Source organism: Crinia signifera, chromosome 6 (genome assembly GCF_055691185.1).
Source record: "Crinia signifera chromosome 6, ASM5569118v1, whole genome shotgun sequence".
In the NCBI taxonomy this organism is placed as follows: domain Eukaryota; kingdom Metazoa; phylum Chordata; class Amphibia; order Anura; family Myobatrachidae; genus Crinia; species Crinia signifera.
In genome coordinates this window covers 30,400,837-30,419,971 of record NC_139222.1, presented here as the reverse complement: position 1 = coordinate 30,419,971, position 19,135 = coordinate 30,400,837, and the positions used below count along the sequence as shown (strand labels likewise).

The 19,135-nt window shown below is 45.2% G+C and overlaps 1 protein-coding gene across 1 annotated transcript in view; it reads right to left on the bottom strand.

The window, feature by feature from the left end:
* Positions 1–19,135, bottom strand: part of LOC146009567 (uncharacterized) — a 55,133-nt gene that overhangs the window by 11,457 nt on the left and 24,541 nt on the right. The window contains exons 2-3 of the mRNA XM_083150014.1: positions 10,554–12,217; positions 9,984–10,134 (exon numbers count right to left, since the gene is read on the bottom strand). Coding sequence (XP_083006140.1) covers positions 9,984–10,134; positions 10,554–12,139 — 1,737 coding nt within the window. The 5' untranslated portion in view covers positions 12,140–12,217. The remainder of the gene's footprint in view (positions 1–9,983; positions 10,135–10,553; positions 12,218–19,135) is intronic.

Sequence of the window (19,135 nt, the reverse complement as noted above, 5' to 3'; positions counted from 1 at the left end):
AATGTATAATAGTGTCCATGTCAACATAGACAAAGAACGTGACCTCAAGTTGACCTTTTTCATGTCTTCTTTCCCACATTGACCTTTGTGACGACCTTTTGACCCATATTCCAGCTGTGTGCCAAATACTCTTATGGTGTGTACACACGGTAGATGTGCCTTAAGATCCTAACCACGATCCGATCAGATAGGCACATCCGATTTGCATCCTATCTTGACTATATAGTGCAGATCCGCACTATATAGACAAGGCAGCCAAGACTTTATGGCTTCCGATACGTGAACGCGCGTCGGGATCGGATCGGGATCGCAAGGGTTAAAACCCTTGCGATCTGCATCCGATTCCGATCCGATATTGACTATATCGTCAACATCGGAAAGGAAATCGGACCGTGTGTACACAGCATTAGACACACACTAAATTATTTGCCTAAAATATCCAGATCAAAGGCATTAAATCATCCGCTGTAATTATTCCCATCACGCTGAACTGACGTAATGAACCTCAGATAACATTGGGAGGTTTTTATCTTTGATATAAATGTGTTTGGACTCCTGTGTAACTACCAGGCGCGCCATTATACAGTATATATTATCATGATAAATAAATGTCATGTTATACATGTATCTTATAAATAATTGTGTGTTATGGTCACGTCGGCCATATCAGCATACAAGCACAGTGATAATGTAACCTTTTACTGGTGTGTAGGTTTTCAGGATCTCCCTGTTTGGTGAATCCAAGGTGGTGTACGTGCACGAGCACATTATCTGTATTATACAATACAAACCTGGTTGTAATACAGCGCCTACATTCTATTTGTTCTATAACATCGTTGGATGAACTATAACGAAGCATTACACTTATTAGGACATTTTCCCCACTTATAATTGCCTTAATAAAGGTCACATCCTAAATATTTGTCGCAGTGCTCCCACAGATACGGAACCCTTTCCTACAGATGATACACCGGACGCAGGCTGCACCAGGATCTGTAGTAGAACCCACAAGGGACAAGCATTATACAGAAATGGTACTTACAGAGTTCCGCTTGCAGTACGCTCACCCTAATACATTCCTCAGCTGTTTGCTTGTTTGCTCTCTGAAAGCATACTAGCCTACTTTTTAAAACGAGTTTCAGGGAGATTATAGTTAGTAGTAGAATTTTGCACAGCACCCCATTGAGGGGGCGTGTCATGCTCCTCCCAAAGGGTGTGGCTAGTTCCATATATGGAGAGATTGTGAAAAGAGATTGTGAACATTGCACCTAGAAGCGTGGGTGTGCACTGCTAAATCTGAGAGGAATCTTTTTAAATTACGTATATCCAAATGTAGATGAGCCCCAGAGCAGTTCGTAAGAGCCACTATACTTGGTAAAGAGAAGTCAGGGATTGTTCTTCTATTGTGTTTTACACATGGTGCCATATAAATGGCCTCAGGAATGCATGCAGCCATAGGCAAACGGTAAATGGCGCTGATGATTCAATGTAAATGTGTGTATGCACGGAGCGTTTTTCACCTCAGTGATTTTGCCCATCGTCGGTCAGCATACACGCTAGGCAGAAACGCCCCATGTGTGTATGCACCTTAAATATTATGTGTATGCTTTGATTTAAAGTATTATATATAATATCTATATATCGGGTACATAGTGGCAGTGCAAGACCAAAGAACATGCAATTAGGGACTAATTAGGCCTGGATCACAAATCAGAGAAGTTGGCAGTTGTCTGCAAGTAGATAGCGGCCACCTAGACAGAAAGAGAAACTGCCCTGTGCAAATCTGCATACGCAAATCTATACGCAATATCCGCAACATCGAAGAGACTTCGTCATCTGTGCAATCTTAGTAGGCCTGAGGCAGGATGCAGTCAATTTACCTACAGTCAAAATACCGACCGCCATTGACCGATGATCAAAATACCGACCGCCATTGACCGATGATCAAAATACCGACCGCCATTGACCGATGATCAAAATACCGACTGCCAAATGCTGACATTTAAAATGTTGACAGGTCAAAAAGTCAACATGATTTTGGTCAATGGTGGACGTTTTTTGACCATTAGGATTTTGATTGTAGGTAAATCATACTAAGCTAAAGCAAATCGGGTCCCCCTCCCGATCCCCTGGGAAGGGGGGCAAGTCTCCCGCATTTCCCTACAGCCCCGGCTCCCCCTCTCCCCGCGGTCTAAAAACTATGACTTTCGCAGGTCCGCGGGGAGGGGGCGGGGCTAAATGACGCAATTCGCAGCATTTCGCAGCATTTTTAGCCCCTCCCCCCACCCACGGACCCGCAAATTGAGGCTTCAGCCCGTCATGGGGGCGGGGCTTGATGACATCACCTGTGCCCGCCCCCAAAACGAAGCCTCTACCCGCCCCCTTTCACTCCTCTCCGGGCTTCTCCCGGAAAGGAGTATGCCAAAGTCGGCAAGTATGAGCTAAAGCTGTCAGTAAACTGCGACTGAGAGAGGTAAAATGAGGCCGGCGCTGACGCCAGGAGATCCGCCCTTAAATAATCTTCCTTTCTGTCAGTCAGACTGCGGCTCTATTACCTTTATGATCCATCCCCATTGTCAGTCATCTATTCCCCTTATGCATGCGCAGTTGTTCCATAAACACTCGGTTTGCAAATTCTCAAATGAGTGATCCAGGGTGAATCAGGCCTCTAGTCAGTGCTGCTGTGTAATATTGTAGCAGTGTGATATGGGGAAGTACGGGTTACCATAACAACCGTGTCAGAATGTCACAGGAAGCAGCTGCAACATCACCGCAAGCTCCTCCCCCCCCCCCCCACGACTCCTGTGGAACTATGTGTCCCAGCAAGCATTGTAACACTAGTAGATTTTGTTTTCCATATAAGCCAGTAAGGACGCCCCTTATGGTGGTAGGAAGCAGGATATTGTAAGGATGGCCATTGACCATCGATGATTTAAAATCATTGATGGTTTGTGGCCAGTGTAGAATAGTTTTGCCACGGTTGGGGCAGAATCAGATGGTTTTCTTACATCGATGCCAAGCATAAACTAATAGGTTTTTTATTTCCCCCAATGGTCCGAGACATGGAGCATAGCTCCGCTCCCAACACCCTCTCTGCCCATGTTACATCTGCCCCACCTGCAGTGCACATGGTTTTGCCCATTTTGAGAACACATTTGTACTGCGATCAGATCTGAATAAGGGCCATTGCACATGAGCGAGGGGAAATAGCAACTAAAAATTAGCATGGATCGTAAACGCAAAGGAGCCGCAGATTGATTGACAGGAAGCCGGGTTTGGGGGAGAAATCTGACGCTTTCTGGGAGTGGTTGGAAAAACTCAAGCGTGCCCAGGCATATTTGAGGAGGCTCGATGACATCAGCGATGATCACTTCCAGCCTGTCTCTGATTAGTGGAAGCCTCAGGCCTCCTCCCATTTGCACAGACGGCAGCAACTGTTCGATGGTTCGGGAATTGTGTATGGATTTACGAGTGATAGCGGTTAGCGATCCATTCACAATTCTCTCGCAATTTAGCAAGGGGGGGGGGTCTCCTCTTTCTGTGTGGGCGGCGGCTTTCTCCTCACTGTCCACTGCCACTTCTCACATTAGCGGTTTACTCTGAATTAGGCCCTGAGCCTTGGAGCGGAGATAACGTTACCAACTAACTAACTCCAAACACAGCCTGTAACATGGACGTTAGGACTGACTGGCTATTGCTTTATCCAGTGGAATAACTATAAATTGTGCTCCCCCTGCCAAAAAAAGCCCCCCCCCCATAATGCCCCTTACACTTTATGCCACACACCGTAATGCCCCTTACACTATACGCCACACACCGTAATGCCCCGTACACTATACACCACACACCATAATGCTCCTTACACTATACGCCACACACCATAATGCCCCTTACACTATACGCCACACACCATCATGCCCCTTACACTATACGCCACACACCATAATGCCCCTTACACTATACTCCACACACCATAATGCCCCTTACACTATATACAACACACCATAATGCCCATAACACTATACGCCACACACCATAATGCCACCTACGCTATACACCACACACCATAATGCCCCTTACACTATATACAACACACCATAATGCCCCTTACACTTTACGCCACACACCATAATGCCCCGTACACTATACACCACACACTATAATGCCCCTTACACTATCTACAACACACCATAATGCCCCTTACACTATACGCCACACACCATAATGCCCCTTACACTATACACCACACACCATAATGCCCCTTACACTGTACGCCACACACCATAATGCCCCGTACACTATACACCACACACCATAATGCCCCTTACACTGTACGCCACACACCATAATGCCCCGTACACTATACACCACACACCATAATGCCCCTTACACTATATACAACACACCATAATGCCCCTTACACTTTACGCCACACACCATAATGCCCCGTACACTATACACCACACACTATAATGCCCCTTACACTATCTACAACACACCATAATGCCCCTTACACTATACGCCACACACCATAATGCCCCTTACACTATACGCCACACACCATAATGCCCCTTACACTATATACAACACACCATAATGCCCATAACACTATACGCCACACACCATAATGCCACCTACGCTATACACCACACACCATAATGCCCCTTACACTATATACAACACACCATAATGCCCCTTACACTTTACGCCACACACCATAATGCCCCGTACACTATACACCACACACTATAATGCCCCTTACACTATCTACAACACACCATAATGCCCCTTACACTATACGCCACACACCATAATGCCCCTTACACTATACACCACACACCATAATGCCCCTTACACTGTACGCCACACACCATAATGCCCCGTACACTATACACCACACACCATAATGCCCCTTACACTGTACGCCACACACCATAATGCCCCGTACACTATACACCACACACCATAATGCCCCTTACACTATATACAACACACCATAATGCCCCTTACACTTTACGCCACACACCATAATGCCCCGTACACTATACACCACACACTATAATGCCCCTTACACTATCTACAACACACCATAATGCCCCTTACACTATACGCCACACACCATAATGCCCCTTACACTATACACCACACACCATAATGCCCCTTACACTGTACGCCACACACCATAATGCCCCGTACACTATACACCACACACCATAATGCCCCTTACACTGTACGCCACACACCATAATGCCCCGTACACTATACACCACACACCATAATGCCCCTTACACTATATACAACACACCATAATGCCCCTTACACTATACGCCACACACCATAATGCCCCTTACACTATATGCCACACACCATAATGCCCCGTACACTATATACCATCACACACCATAATGCCCCTTACACTATACGCCACACAGCTGCGGTAGAATGCGGTAGTATCCTACTTGGTCGAGGAGGAGAAGGGAAGTGAACGGGCTCTAGCCTCCAGTTGTGTTAGTAACCTACCGGGTGGCCGGGGATGCTGTGACCAGGGATGTGTCAGGGAAGGCAAAGCTACACCTGTCATTATTATTACAGTAATACAAAGATATTTATAACATAGACTCTTTATCACAAATATCTGCTGTATTCCCATTCGGGCACTTGAAGGTTAAGATTGCATCTATGCGACAGTGTCTATTTGAATAAAGTTTTTTTGTAATGACAAAAATGATGTACTGGTTTACGGATAATATCGAGAAAGTTAAGGCTGTAACGTTACGGTCATGGCTGTCAGAATGCGGACACCGGTTCCAATGTAAGCGCGCAGCATGTAAATGTGTAACTTTGCTCTGTTTCGCGGCCCCCAGAAATGCTTCTGTAAATATTGATTTAAGTGAAATGGACCAAGTACAACGTGCTCATGCGTTATCTATGTGTGCACAGGCTTTGTTTGCTATAGAGGAAGAAGAGCTTCAGTGGGATACGGTCACTAGTCGACCCTATAAAGGTCAGCAAACTGAGTCTGAACTTGTCCTACACACGGGGCGATTTTGGCATTTTCGAAGCTATTTCACTAGTTTGCTTAGAAAATGCTGAAACATCGCTCCGTGTGTAGGGACCACACCGATAGTAATGCACGGCCCTGGGCACCGCTGTCGCCTGCCGATTAATCGGAGGACACTGGCCCTGACAGACTGCTCAGCAACACATCTCTGTATGCCGAGCGATCTTCCCGAGCATTCTGAGCTATCTAGCATCATTAAGAACACTTAAGGGCCCTACACACGGAGAGATTTGTTCCAGAGATTCATAATAGGAGATTCAGCAGGAGAGATTTCAAATCTGTCACAGAAATGTTCAGTGACTTCAGGGGAATAAAAAAAGTCTTCAAATTGAAATAATGGGTTGGAATAGAGCCTGGTGGAGTGTCATCTTCTTTGTCTATAATAGACAAAGAAGCATGACCAGCCCAGGGCTCTTGGAGTGGTCCTGGTTCCCAAAATACAGAGGACAAAGTGAGCGGGGGTCCCCCCGTATTTTGGGGACCAGCACCAGGCTCCTCGAACAGGGGGTGTAATGCCATTGCCAGGGGACACGCTTGATGGGGTACCGTGGCCAAAGCATTACACACCCTAACTAGTCAGACCAGGCCGGGAGTTCTTGGGGAGGTGGGGACCCCGCCAAATAAATGGGTCTCCCCTCTCCGGGGCACCCTAGGCCTGGGCTGAAGCCCGGGGCTATCCCCTGCACCCCTAGGCGGTGGGTACAGGGTTGATAGCTGGTTTAAACAGTAATATTGGTTTTTACAGTAGGGCTACAGGTCACAGCAAGCCTGCCCCACATGCTGGTACTTGGGAGAACCACAGGTACCAGCATGTGGGGCATTAAAGGCCCGCCGGTACCTATAGAAAAACAAAGGTTTTTAGATATTTGCATCTTGTATTCACCCAGGGAGGGGTGCCGGCGGGTGCGGAAGGGGGGGTTCTCTGGCCTCCTCAGGGCGGTTTCGCTCGTAAGGCCCTGCTTATCTGCCTGCGGCCACACATGCGGGAGATGAGCAGGAACTTCTGAGCGACTGCACTCATCTGACCGGTCCGTTCTGAATCTTGTGCAGATTCAGAACGGCGGGGGCGCGCGTTTAAATTGCTGTTCGCACGGAGCAGTGCAGGCGGTGGGGCCACAGACTCGAGTCGCGCCCATGGTAATGCCCAGCGTTTCATGGGTGTCCCCATGGTAAGTTCCCATGGTAATTTGTCCGTGACGCAACACAGCGAACACTTTCTGCCAATCCTACGTCTCCGAGTCTTTATTTCAGGTTTAGTTAAGTAATACCCCTTTTAGACCAAAACGCCGGGTCGCACTCGGCTTTTTGGACCCTGGTTGAAGCCGGGTGCGACCCGGCATTTAGGGGCATTTACACCGGACGGGCTTAAACGCCCGCACCCACCTCCCGCACCTTGAAGATGACAGCACGACCCAGCGTTCCCATTTACACCGCCCTCTACCCAGGTCCTAGCCGTGTTCTACCCAGGTCAGGACCTGGGTAGAAGTCCCGTGTAAAGGGACACGGGCGTTAGGGATTTACACCGCCGAAGATCCGGGTCTGACCCGCCGCTGACCCGGATTTTTCGGCGGTGTAAAAGGGGTATTAGTCAAGTGTTAAACTTCCTGCAAACACAGGTTCACACATCAGCTGCCGGGATGTGTAGAATTGCAGCTGCAGCGACTCATTTTGAGCATGTACTGGATAGGAGGGGATTTGGACCACGATTCCAGCGAATTATACAACATTTCTATAATACACCTATCACTTCATAACTGATTAATCGAACCATAGGTGGTAAAATTGGTTGATCTAGAGGAACAAGATGCGGTCGTCCACTCTCACCCTTACTTTTTAATTTAGCTCTTGATCCCATGCTTTGGGAGTTACAGAGCTGGCTTCAACTTACAGGTATTAAGTTGAGAGGGGAGGAATTGAATATTCTGCTTTTGCAGATGATATGTGTCTACTGTGTTTATATCATCACCCAGGAGGATTCAGGATGCGGTCATTGGGTCTACAGTATGTTGGTCGACAAGCATTGGGTCGACACCGTTGGGTCGACATGGTTCTATTTTGACATGGGTCAAGGTCGACATGGGTTTAGGTGGACAGGTCATTAGGTCGACACAAGCATTTGGTCGACAGTCAAAAGGTCGACGTGGGGTTTTTCACTGTTTTTTGAACCGACATGCAGTATTTCATGCCCTACCATCCACTAGGGCATGGTGTGAGAATAAAATAGTGTGACCGAAGCATTGCGAGGGCATACGGTGCACTGGAAACTGTGTCCATGTCAACTGTGTTGACATTCGGGTCAAAAAACAGTGTCGACCTAGACACTGTCCACCTAACGCTTGTGTCGACCTATTGACCTGTCGACCTAGACCCATGTCAACCTTGTCCCATGTCCACCTAGAACCATGTCAAACTCTCCCCATGTCGACCAACATGCTGTAGACCAAACAATCTCAACCCGAGGATTCTGGGACCGCGGATGGAACGTATTAAGGAATTTGGTTCGATATCGGTTTTGAGTTTAACTTTGAAAAATCCATAGTGCTAATTTATATCTATTTATATATTTATAACTTACCTCAGAATACAACATACATAACCTGTATGACTTCAATTTGGAAACTATTATGGGGCCCATTTTATCAATGATCGCATTTACAATGCAATCTGGGCGGAATATTACCACCCAGGATCGTATTGTAAAATGCGATCCTATCACGGGACAGGGCTCCGAAAGGCGCAGGACCCCCCAATTTAATTGACTACCAGCTGATTCGGAACTCATTTCATCTGTAGATGATGATATTGGTTGTAGTCAGGGCTATTTTTCTGCAGGCTCCAGCAGGAACTGTGGCCCTTATTCTAGTTCACTCTTTCTGACAAAATATTTCTTAGATGGACAAAACCATGTGCACTGCAGGTGGGGCAGATGTTACTTGTGCAGAGAGAATTAGATTTGGGTGGGGTTTTACACTGGGTCTCCTGGATGGCTCGACAAAATGTTTCAGGTGGGTTAAGTTTGAGGAGACCCAGATAAGTAAACCCACCCTCAAAAAATAACTTCAACAAATAACTAAAATATAGAAATATAAATTTATTGATTGATTCAGTAGATGTCCAATACAGCAATCACATCAACAAACTCACTAGCCCCGCCCTCATGGTCAAGAGGCGGAGTTATTTTCTCATCTTCAGATCTTCTTGGCACTTCTGCAGCCAGTGTTTTTTCTTCCAGGCAATGAGGCTATCTAACACTGACAGTATCCGGCACACTGTATATAGTTGCAGGACTCCTTACTAAGCTATTTCATAGTTCCAAAGTAAAAATTATAAAATAATATAAATGGAAAAAAAAAACATAAGGGGACACTATATCCTTTAATCTTCTAATTAACATCTAAACACAATGTATAATATGGATTATATAGATTATATAGATTAAACCACAAGGTGAACAATATTGCCCCAGGATTAAGAACCAAGGACTAAAAGTTTTCGTCTAGTTTGGTCTCAAATACCAATAACATACAACCTGACGTATGTAATGATTAACTACTGTCTCAGCCTAAGTATATGTATTGAAGCTGTATAAGTAATCTGTATCTAGTGCAAAAACAGACTGGGAACAGACTTAAATCAAACAGTGAAACTACATTTTCATCACTCCTAATCCAATTTATAATGCAAAATCTTTTTGCAATCCAACTACAAACTTGCATTAAAGCAGTCAGAGTAAACTAGCAGTTATTTGTCCACCACCGGCTGAGGGTGAGAGGTGTAGGGAGAGTATTTGGAAACCCAATGATTTTAGCTGGGTACACACTAGATGTAGTGTTCACGCTAGGCTGATTTAGCGCCTCACCCTGCACGTTTGTTAAAGGGCAAAACACACCCTGCTCATTTTGAGGTGCCCTGCTAAAACAACCCAGCCCGTCCCTTCTCGCTGCAGCTTCCAGAGCTCTACGGAGAAGCCCAGCACCGGGCACGACCATAACATAAACTGCAGCAGGCGGCGTTGGCGGACAGGCCCACCCATAATGGTGACATCGGCCCTTTTCCTCCCACACCTTGCCCTCCTGTGATGGTGGAGGAAACACTATAGATGACAGATGATAATATGAATGATTTTGCCAAATTGGATGGATAGAACTACACAATATTCATATGGTCAAGTCATTGGGAACTATTTTGCAGATGAGGTGCGCTCCTACATGTCAGTGAAATCATCGCCTGTACATGCAAGATGACCAAGGACATTGCAAGCGAGAGCCATGCTGTGGAACGCTCAGTCACTGCCGTCATCAGCAAGTGTGTATGCTCCCCAGCTGCGATGTCGCTGGGTATACACATTGAGGAATTTGGACTTTTTCAATTACCTTAATTGTGCCAATAATTTATCATCTACAACAAATGGGCCCCCATTATCTTATGTTTAACAAGCTCGGAATTAATTATAACCCACTTCTCACATCCTGGAAATGCAAAATGGCTTCACTCCCGTGTGTGAGTTTTCTGATGCCTGCCAAGATTTGATCTACGGTTGAAGGATTTGCCACAGTCGGAACAGGTGAACGGTCTCTCTCCTGTGTGAGACATCTGATGTAGAACAAGCTCGTTGTTTTTAATAAATGCTTTCCCGCACTCCGAGCACACAAACGGCTTCTCCCCGGTGTGCACTTTAATGTGAGTGGAAAGATCCCAGCGGGAGCAGTAACGTTTTCCGCACTCGGAGCATGAGAACGGCTTCTCTCCCGTGTGACGCCTCAGGTGAATCACCAACTTTGCTGCGTCTTTGAAACTTGTACCACATTCCGGACAGGGAAAAGGTCTCTCTCCTGTGTGGACTCTCTCGTGATGCTTCAGCTCAGCTTTTGCGTAAAAACATTTCCCACACTCCGGACACTCAAACGGCTTTATTCCGCCTATGTGAACCCTCTGCTCGTGTGAAACGAGGCCTGCTTTCTGTGTGAAGCCTTTACCACACTCTGTACACACAAATGGCTTCTCTCCAGTGTGTATTTTCTGGTGGTTCCTCAGAAGACATTTCTGCTTAAAATGTTTGCCGCACTCAGTACAGGCAAATGTCTTATCATGGCTCCTCCTGTGCTGGGCGAGGTCAGACGCGTTCTGGAAATAGTCACCGCACTTGGGGCATGTATTGGATTTCTGCCCTGTGTGGACTTTTAGGTGCCTGGCGAGATGAATTTTGGCAGGAAAACGCATTGAACATTCGCTGCAGGCAAACGGTTTTTCTCCCGTGTGGGATTTCTGATGGAAGCGGAGACTGGCTCTGCATGCAAAAGCTTTGCCACACTCAAAGCACTTACATGGCTTCTCCCCCGTGTGCATCCGCTTATGGGCACTGAGATGTCCATTTGTAGAGAAACATTTTCCACATTCAGGACACTCAAAGTTCTTCTCTCCAGTGTGGACCGTCTGGTGGTTTCTCAGCTGGGATTTGGTAGGGAAACCTTTACCACACTCAGAACATGGAAAGGGATTTGCGCCGGTGTGGGAAGCTGTGTGTATACGACGCTGCGAGCTGGTGGTGAATCCTTTCCCACATTCAGGACATTTATATGGCTTATCTCCCGTGTGCGTTCTCATGTGGGTTGTAAGATCGTATTTAAAAGAAAACCTTTTCCCGCACTCTGAGCACGGATGCGGCTTCTCCCCGGTGTGTGTAAGGTGATGTGACTGGAGATGCTGCTTCTGCACAAAACATTTCCCACATTCTTTGCATGTATACGGTCTCTCCCCTGTGTGCACTCTCTGGTGTATTAGTAGGTGGGATGAACGAAGGAAATGTTTTCCACATTCCGGACAGGAGTGCTCACCCTTCCATTTCTGCTCAGACTTATTGTCCTCCAGGCCGGAGCCAGCCTGGGAGCTCTCCTCAGACTCAGAGCTGTACGTAGGCTCAGTAGTGCAGGCTTGCTTTTGAACCTTTTGAGGTGACCCTTTATTATTAGGAGTCACAGACGTGGCCTCCTGTGTGTCCTGCACGCCCGCTGTTTCCGTGATGCCCTCGTTATGGTCACCCGGGCAGGGTTTTCTGACATTGCCACGTTTCTTAGACATTCTGCCGCACTCCTGATAATCCTGCCCGCTGCGATCTCCCACAGAAAACACCAGAGGAGGATCCGTGTGATTATGTTCCTGTTGGGAGATATTACAAAGGAATAAATGGATAAATACTATATGTCTTATGGATACAAAATGGCATCTTTTATGTGACAGTTAGGGTTAAAGAAATATAAATTAAATGTGTTTTGACATTAAAGTATGTTGCAAACAAGAACAAAGATGGCTGACTGGTTTGTATCTGACTAGGATAGAAGGGAATCTATCTGCAGACAACAATATATCTAACTGACCCTTTGTCTCACTTCTTGTATTGAGAGAAAAGGCGGGAAGGAAACTATGTAATGGTGAAATCTAAATCTAGAGGTTAAAATTGCACGTACACAACATATATAAATACATATATATATACTGCTCAAAGAAAACACTTTAATCACTTGGGCAGTATATATGTGGTGTCTTGGACAGGTAAACCATTCCACAAGGAGGAGTGCCGGCCCTTCCCGCAATATATATATATATATATATATATATATATATATATATATATATATATGTAGATACTTGTACGGCCCGGCACTCCAACTCAGCAATGCAGCTACCTTGGTGCCCTCAGGATCAGGGATACAGCGTAGTAAGGACAAACAGCGGCACTCACAGGATTTTGCAAAAATATTTGTATTAAAACGTGACCAAAACCAACGTTTCGGGGACTAGCCCCTTTGTCAAGGTGTAGGTAGAACAACCGTGCAGACAATGCAAACAAACTTATATAGGTGCATGGAATAGTCTTACCGATTACCGGAGCCCTGCGACGCTGGGAGGCAGAAACAGGAAGTGCGTTACCCGGATGTGATGTCATTGAGGGTACGTCTGAAGTTCCTGTCAGTATCAGGCTGGAGCGCAAGCTCCTTTTGGTTGCCAAGGTGATCATTGCGTCTCTCCCAGGCTGTCACTGGGTCTCCGCCGATCGGGGACTACAAATACATAACAGAAGTGATAAATAATACAAAACATACAGCGTGTTTATATAGTATAACGGCAAACTTATATAACATTCATGATCGTTTGGTGCTCATAGCGGACAGACCTGCTGTCCACTGTGTACACAAGTGTGTTATGTGCTGAGGACTTCGGAGGAGGCTCCACTTTTACTAAGAAAAATATGTGCCAGACTGTATGTGTGTAAGAAAATTGTGTATCTACGAAAGTGTATTATATAAAATCAGAAGTGCTTTTGTGTCTGGTCCAATGTGTGTTGTGGTGTATCTGTATGCAGTTGCCATAAGGTGTGTCGACCATCAGTGTGTCAACTGACTGTATACAGGCATCTCAAAATGTCCCATGGGGTACTCCAGTGTAACAGTATGATTTTTACATGTATATGCCTTTTATTACGTTTCTCATTGCGGATATCTTTAACTTTTTTCACTATTTGTAATAATTCATATTTAATGGGCTTGATATATATCACGTCTATATATTAAGGTGCATCTGTTGTGGTCTGTATGTCATCTGCTTAATCCCCCTATCAAATTGTTTATATCTATTAATTCACAAACCCTTTATTATATGAAATAGTCAATTAATTTATGTAAGGGTCAGGCTTCGCTGTGCTTGCCATGTTGTATCTATCTTAATATGTCTCATGCGTACTATGTTTCATTTTTGTCAGTACACACTATATTCAATTTTTAGGCAACAGCAAATATCAATTACACGTTTGAAAAAATGAAAGGGATAGGAAGATAAGCCAGAGAAGAAATTAAAGCACACAGCGATAGACCTACAAGGTCCATTTTGGGTTCTATCATCACACATCAAAAATACACTGGAAGAATAATGAAAGGGATAGAAAGATAAGCCGGAGAGGAAACTAAAGCACACAGCGATGGATCAATATGATCTCACATATTAATTTACACTAGAAAAATACCGAAAGGGATAGTGAGGTAAGCCAGAGAAGAAACAAAAGCACACGTCGATAGACTTGTAAAGTCTGTATTCGTCATTACCCCTACAGTCATTGACTGCTAACCATAGAGGGACAATGAAATAGGGCCTAAAAGACCTCTTAACGGGCCTAATTCGGCCGCTGGAACTATTTCTCAATGTAACAAATTAAAGTGTGGATCTGTTTAGTCTCTGGCCGCCTTATCAGTTACCAGTCGTACCACAGGAACCTATAAAGAAATGGCTGACAAAGCAAGGACACACCGCTGTCGGCCTATAAAGCCTGTGGATATAGTTATTGGTACACCAGAAAAAACTTGAAGAAAAGAAAAGACTTTTTAGAAATATAAAGAAGAGGTCGAGCAGAAGCTATAGCACAGCACGCTTGGCCTATACGGCCGAAGGTTCTACATGCTACTTGCACCAGAAGAATAATAAAGTAGGGAGATAAGTCCGAGAGGAGACTGTAGCCCACTGTTTGGGCCTATTGAGGCTTCTTGTATTTAGTGGTTATCCTAGACCCCATCAAAAGCTAAATTAGAGTCACTCAATGTTCATTGTTGGTGCCTCAGAGTCTACAGAAACACATTAAGGGGTAACTTGTCGTTAAGGCCATGCGGCTTGATGCAATTCAGTAGGTGTATCCATCTGGTCTCTTTTCTCAGAAGGTTTCCATCTCTGTCCCCTCTTCTGAGGGTCTCGGGGATATGGTCGACGACTGTATGCTTCAGGTCACTGAGCTTGTGTTGTTTGGCAGCAAAATGCTTCGCAACCGGTTGCTCGTTTTCTTTACCGGCCAGCGCCTTACTTATTGCTGACCTGTGTAAGGCCATTCGCGTTCTTAATGTTCTCACAGTCTTGCCTACATACAAAAGATTGCATGGGCACTGGATTACATATATTATATGCGTTGTAGTGCATGTCAATACGTGCCTTATTGGAAACACCCTGCCATCATTTGGGTGTTTAAATGTAGGACCTGTCAACATGTGTTGGCATGTTGTACAGCCTATACATTTATAGCATCCGTTGGACTTTTTCATGAAATGTCCTTCGCTGTTGTTGGGATTGTTAGAAAACCCAGTAATATCGTTATGTACGATGATGTCCTTAATATTTCTCCCCCGAGTGTGACATATCAGGGGTGTCTTGTCTTTCAAGGCTGGTAAGCTGACATCGGTCTTCACAATAGGCCACAACGCCCTGGTGGCTCTTGGCAGGACTGAGCTCGATGTACTATATCTAGAAACAAATGGCAGTGCCGTTTTGGATTTCTGTAGTTCGATGGATGTTTGCACTTTTGGAGTTAGTAGTGTATCTCTTGCAATTGACATAACCTCTCTCTTCTGTGTCTCAAGGAGTTTCGGATCATATCCTCTTTGGAGGAATCTCTCCACCATATCATCCAAAGTTTGGGGTAATTTTTCTTTATCACTGACGATTCTCGCCGCCCTTATCATCTGTGATTTGGGGAGTGCCTTCCTTAATGTCACAGGGTGAAAGCTAGATGCCCTTAGGACATTATTCTTGTCTGTGGGCTTCATATACAGGTTGGTCTCAATTCTCCCTTCAATCAGTTCAACCTTAACATCCAGATAGCTGATCATCTGTTCGGAAGTTTGATAGGTAAATTTGATTGGCGAGTCTCTGTTGTTGACATTTTCCATCAGGCCTTCAAACTCCTCAACTGTTCCTCCCCAGACCATAAACAGGTCATCAATATAGCGGGTGAACTTGATGATCTTGCCTTGTGCCAGGTCATTCTCAAAGAACATGGATTTCTCTTCCTTAAACATAAAAACATTGGCAAACGATGGCGAGACGTTGCTGCCCATGGAGCATCCTGATAGCTGCTTATAAAATTTCCCGTTAAACAGGAAATAGTTCTTTGTGAGAGTGATGCGTAATAATTTGATGAACAGTTCCACATCTAATGATTGCAAATTGTTGTGGATTAGAAACTCTCTCATTGCTTGGAGCCCCTCTTCGTGCGGTATACTTGTGTACAGGCTAGAAACGTCCATGACGCATAGCACTGTACCAAGTGGCAACAATGGTAGTTGTTTGAGGGTGTTAAGGAAATCTGTCGTATCCTTGATAAATGTAGGCTGGACACGGATGATTGGCTGTAGGATGCTATCCAGAAATTGGGAAACAGGTTGGAATATGGAATTTTGAGCTGATATAATTGGGCGACCGGGCGGGTTTGTGATATCTTTGTGAATTTTTGGTAGTGTGAAAAAAATGGGTACAGCTGGGTTGTTTTGGGTAAGAGCCTGTTGTAGTGGTTCAGATATTAGGCCGTCTTTGACTGCCTGCTTTAATAAATTATCCAGCTCTTGCTTGAACTCCACCGTAGGGTCCTTCCTCAGAAGTTCATAGACATTTCCATCTGCCAATTGCCGGTCACACTCCGTCACATATGCTGTAAGGTCTTGGATAACAAGGCCTCCGCCCTTGTCTGCCGCTCTAAATACCACATCTTGGTACTTGCTCATCTGTTTTAGGGCTTTCTGTTCTGACCTGCTCAAGTTGGTATGAGTCGGGTGTGGGGCTTTCGAGAACCTTGAGATGGATTCATCCAATAATCTGGTGTATGTAGATATAGCCGCATTTTGAGATTGTGGATCAAAGGTAGACCTCTTTTTGGACTTGATGAAGTCTTGGTGCGGTATCTCGGTGCTTTGTGTAGGGTGATGTTGAAAGTGTTCTTTCAGCCTTAAATTTCTGCTGTGTTTATATAAATCGATTTTCCACGTTAATTCGTCATGTGGGGTGGTAGGAACGAAAGAGAGTCCATTCTCTAATACTTTTAATTCGATGGGGTTAAAAATACGGTTGGAAAGGTTGTAGACCAACGACTCTACTGGTCTGCCAGTTTTTTTGACCCGCGCGCTCTGGCCCCCCCTGCGGGTGGTCGTCCGCCTCCTCTTTTCTTGGTAGCGATGGGAGTGTCCTCCTCCCTGGGTGTCCCTAAAGGGGCCAGTTGCTCAGGGGTGTCAGAGTCAACATTAAATTCACTGTCGCTGTTAGAAGAGGCTGGTGTCTTTCTCGGGGTGTTTTGTGCCCGTCTGAATGGTCTGTGTCTCTGGGGGCGATTGCGGGGATGTCCATCTCCTTCTCCGCCAGTCAGCCACCTATAGACCCTGTTGCCATCATAGTCCTCTTTAACAGCATAATATTTATTTCTTTTGAATTTCAAAAGGTCTTTTTGGTAGTTGTCAACCTGCAACTGTATTTTTTGTATCCAATCTTGAGAGGGGTCTTGAGAGAAGTCTGTTCTGTGCTTTTTCTCGAAGTCGCTCACAGCTTCTTTTGCAGCTTTCAACTCATGTCCCGCTTCTTCTATCACTAAGAGGATTAGGTCGTGGCTACACTTGTTAAGAATCCCGATCCATCGGCGGCAAAAGTTGGGATTATGCCGACCGATGGTCGGGGTATTCCTAACCCTGAAGCCTCGTGGTATCATCCTCTCCCTGTGGTACTCGGAGAGTGATACCCCATGAAGTAGATAATCTACCTCCCTCTTCTTTAAGCGGTACCACTGCTTGTATAGGACTTCCAGATTCGGCTGTTCATCCATGAGATGCAATCTCTGTTTGAACAGCAATCTCTCAGAATCATCCTCTGAAAAGCTGTAATGTTCACATCTGTCGACGGCCATACCGTGGAAACCGGGTGTCTCTCTTGTGATATCCTCAGTTTCTGCCCTGGAGGGATTACTTTTGGCTGCTGACTTCGCCATGTCGGCAATTTAGTGCAACACACTATGGAACACAGACGTAGCACAAAAAACGGTGCCCAGTGGACAGTGATACTTCCGTGATAAAGTGAAGAAAAATGTACTTTAAAATATTCCACCCTTCTTGCAGTTTGTATGCAGGGATTCAGTTCGGGGTGCCTTGGCTCCTGGGGGTGCAGAATTCACCCAATATTGTAGATACTTGTACGGCCCGGCACTCCAACTCAGCAATGCAGCTACCTTGGTGCCCTCAGGATCAGGGATACAGCGTAGTAAGGACAAACAGCGGCACTCACAGGATTTTGCAAAAATATTTGTATTAAAACGTGACCAAAACCAACGTTTCGGGGACTAGCCCCTTTGTCAAGGTGTAGGTAGAACAACCGTGCAGACAATGCAAACAAACTTATATAGGTGCATGGAATAGTCTTACCGATTACCGGAGCCCTGCGACGCTGGGAGGCAGAAACAGGAAGTGCGTTACCCGGATGTGATGTCATTGAGGGTACGTCTGAAGTTCCTGTCAGTATCAGGCTGGAGCGCAAGCTCCTTTTGGTTGCCAAGGTGATCATTGCGTCTCTCCCAGGCTGTCACTGGGTCTCCGCCGATCGGGGACTACAAATACATAACAGAAGTGATAAATAATACAAAACATACAGCGTGTTTATATAGTATAACGGCAAACTTATATAACATTCATGATCGTTTGGTGCTCATAGCGGACAGACCTGCTGTCCACTGTGTACACAAGTGTGTTATGTGCTGAGGACTTCGGAGGAGGCTCCACTTTTACTAAGAAAAATATGTGCCAGACTGTATGTGTGTAAGAAAATTGTGTATCTACGAAAGTGTATTATATAAAATCAGAAGTGCTTTTGTGTCTGGTCCAATGTGTGTTGTGGTGTATCTGTATGCAGTTGCCATAAGGTGTGTCGACCATCAGTGTGTCAACTGACTGTATACAGGCATCTCAAAATGTCCCATGGGGTACTCCAGTGTAACAGTATGATTTTTACATGTATATGCCTTTTATTACGTTTCTCATTGCGGATATCTTTAACTTTTTTCACTATTTGTAATAATTCATATTTAATGGGCTTGATATATATCACGTCTATATATTAAGGTGCATCTGTTGTGGTCTGTATGTCATCTGCTTAATCCCCCTATCAAATTGTTTATATCTATTAATTCACAAACCCTTTATTATATGAAATAGTCAATTAATTTATGTAAGGGTCAGGCTTCGCTGTGCTTGCCATGTTGTATCTATCTTAATATGTCTCATGCGTACTATG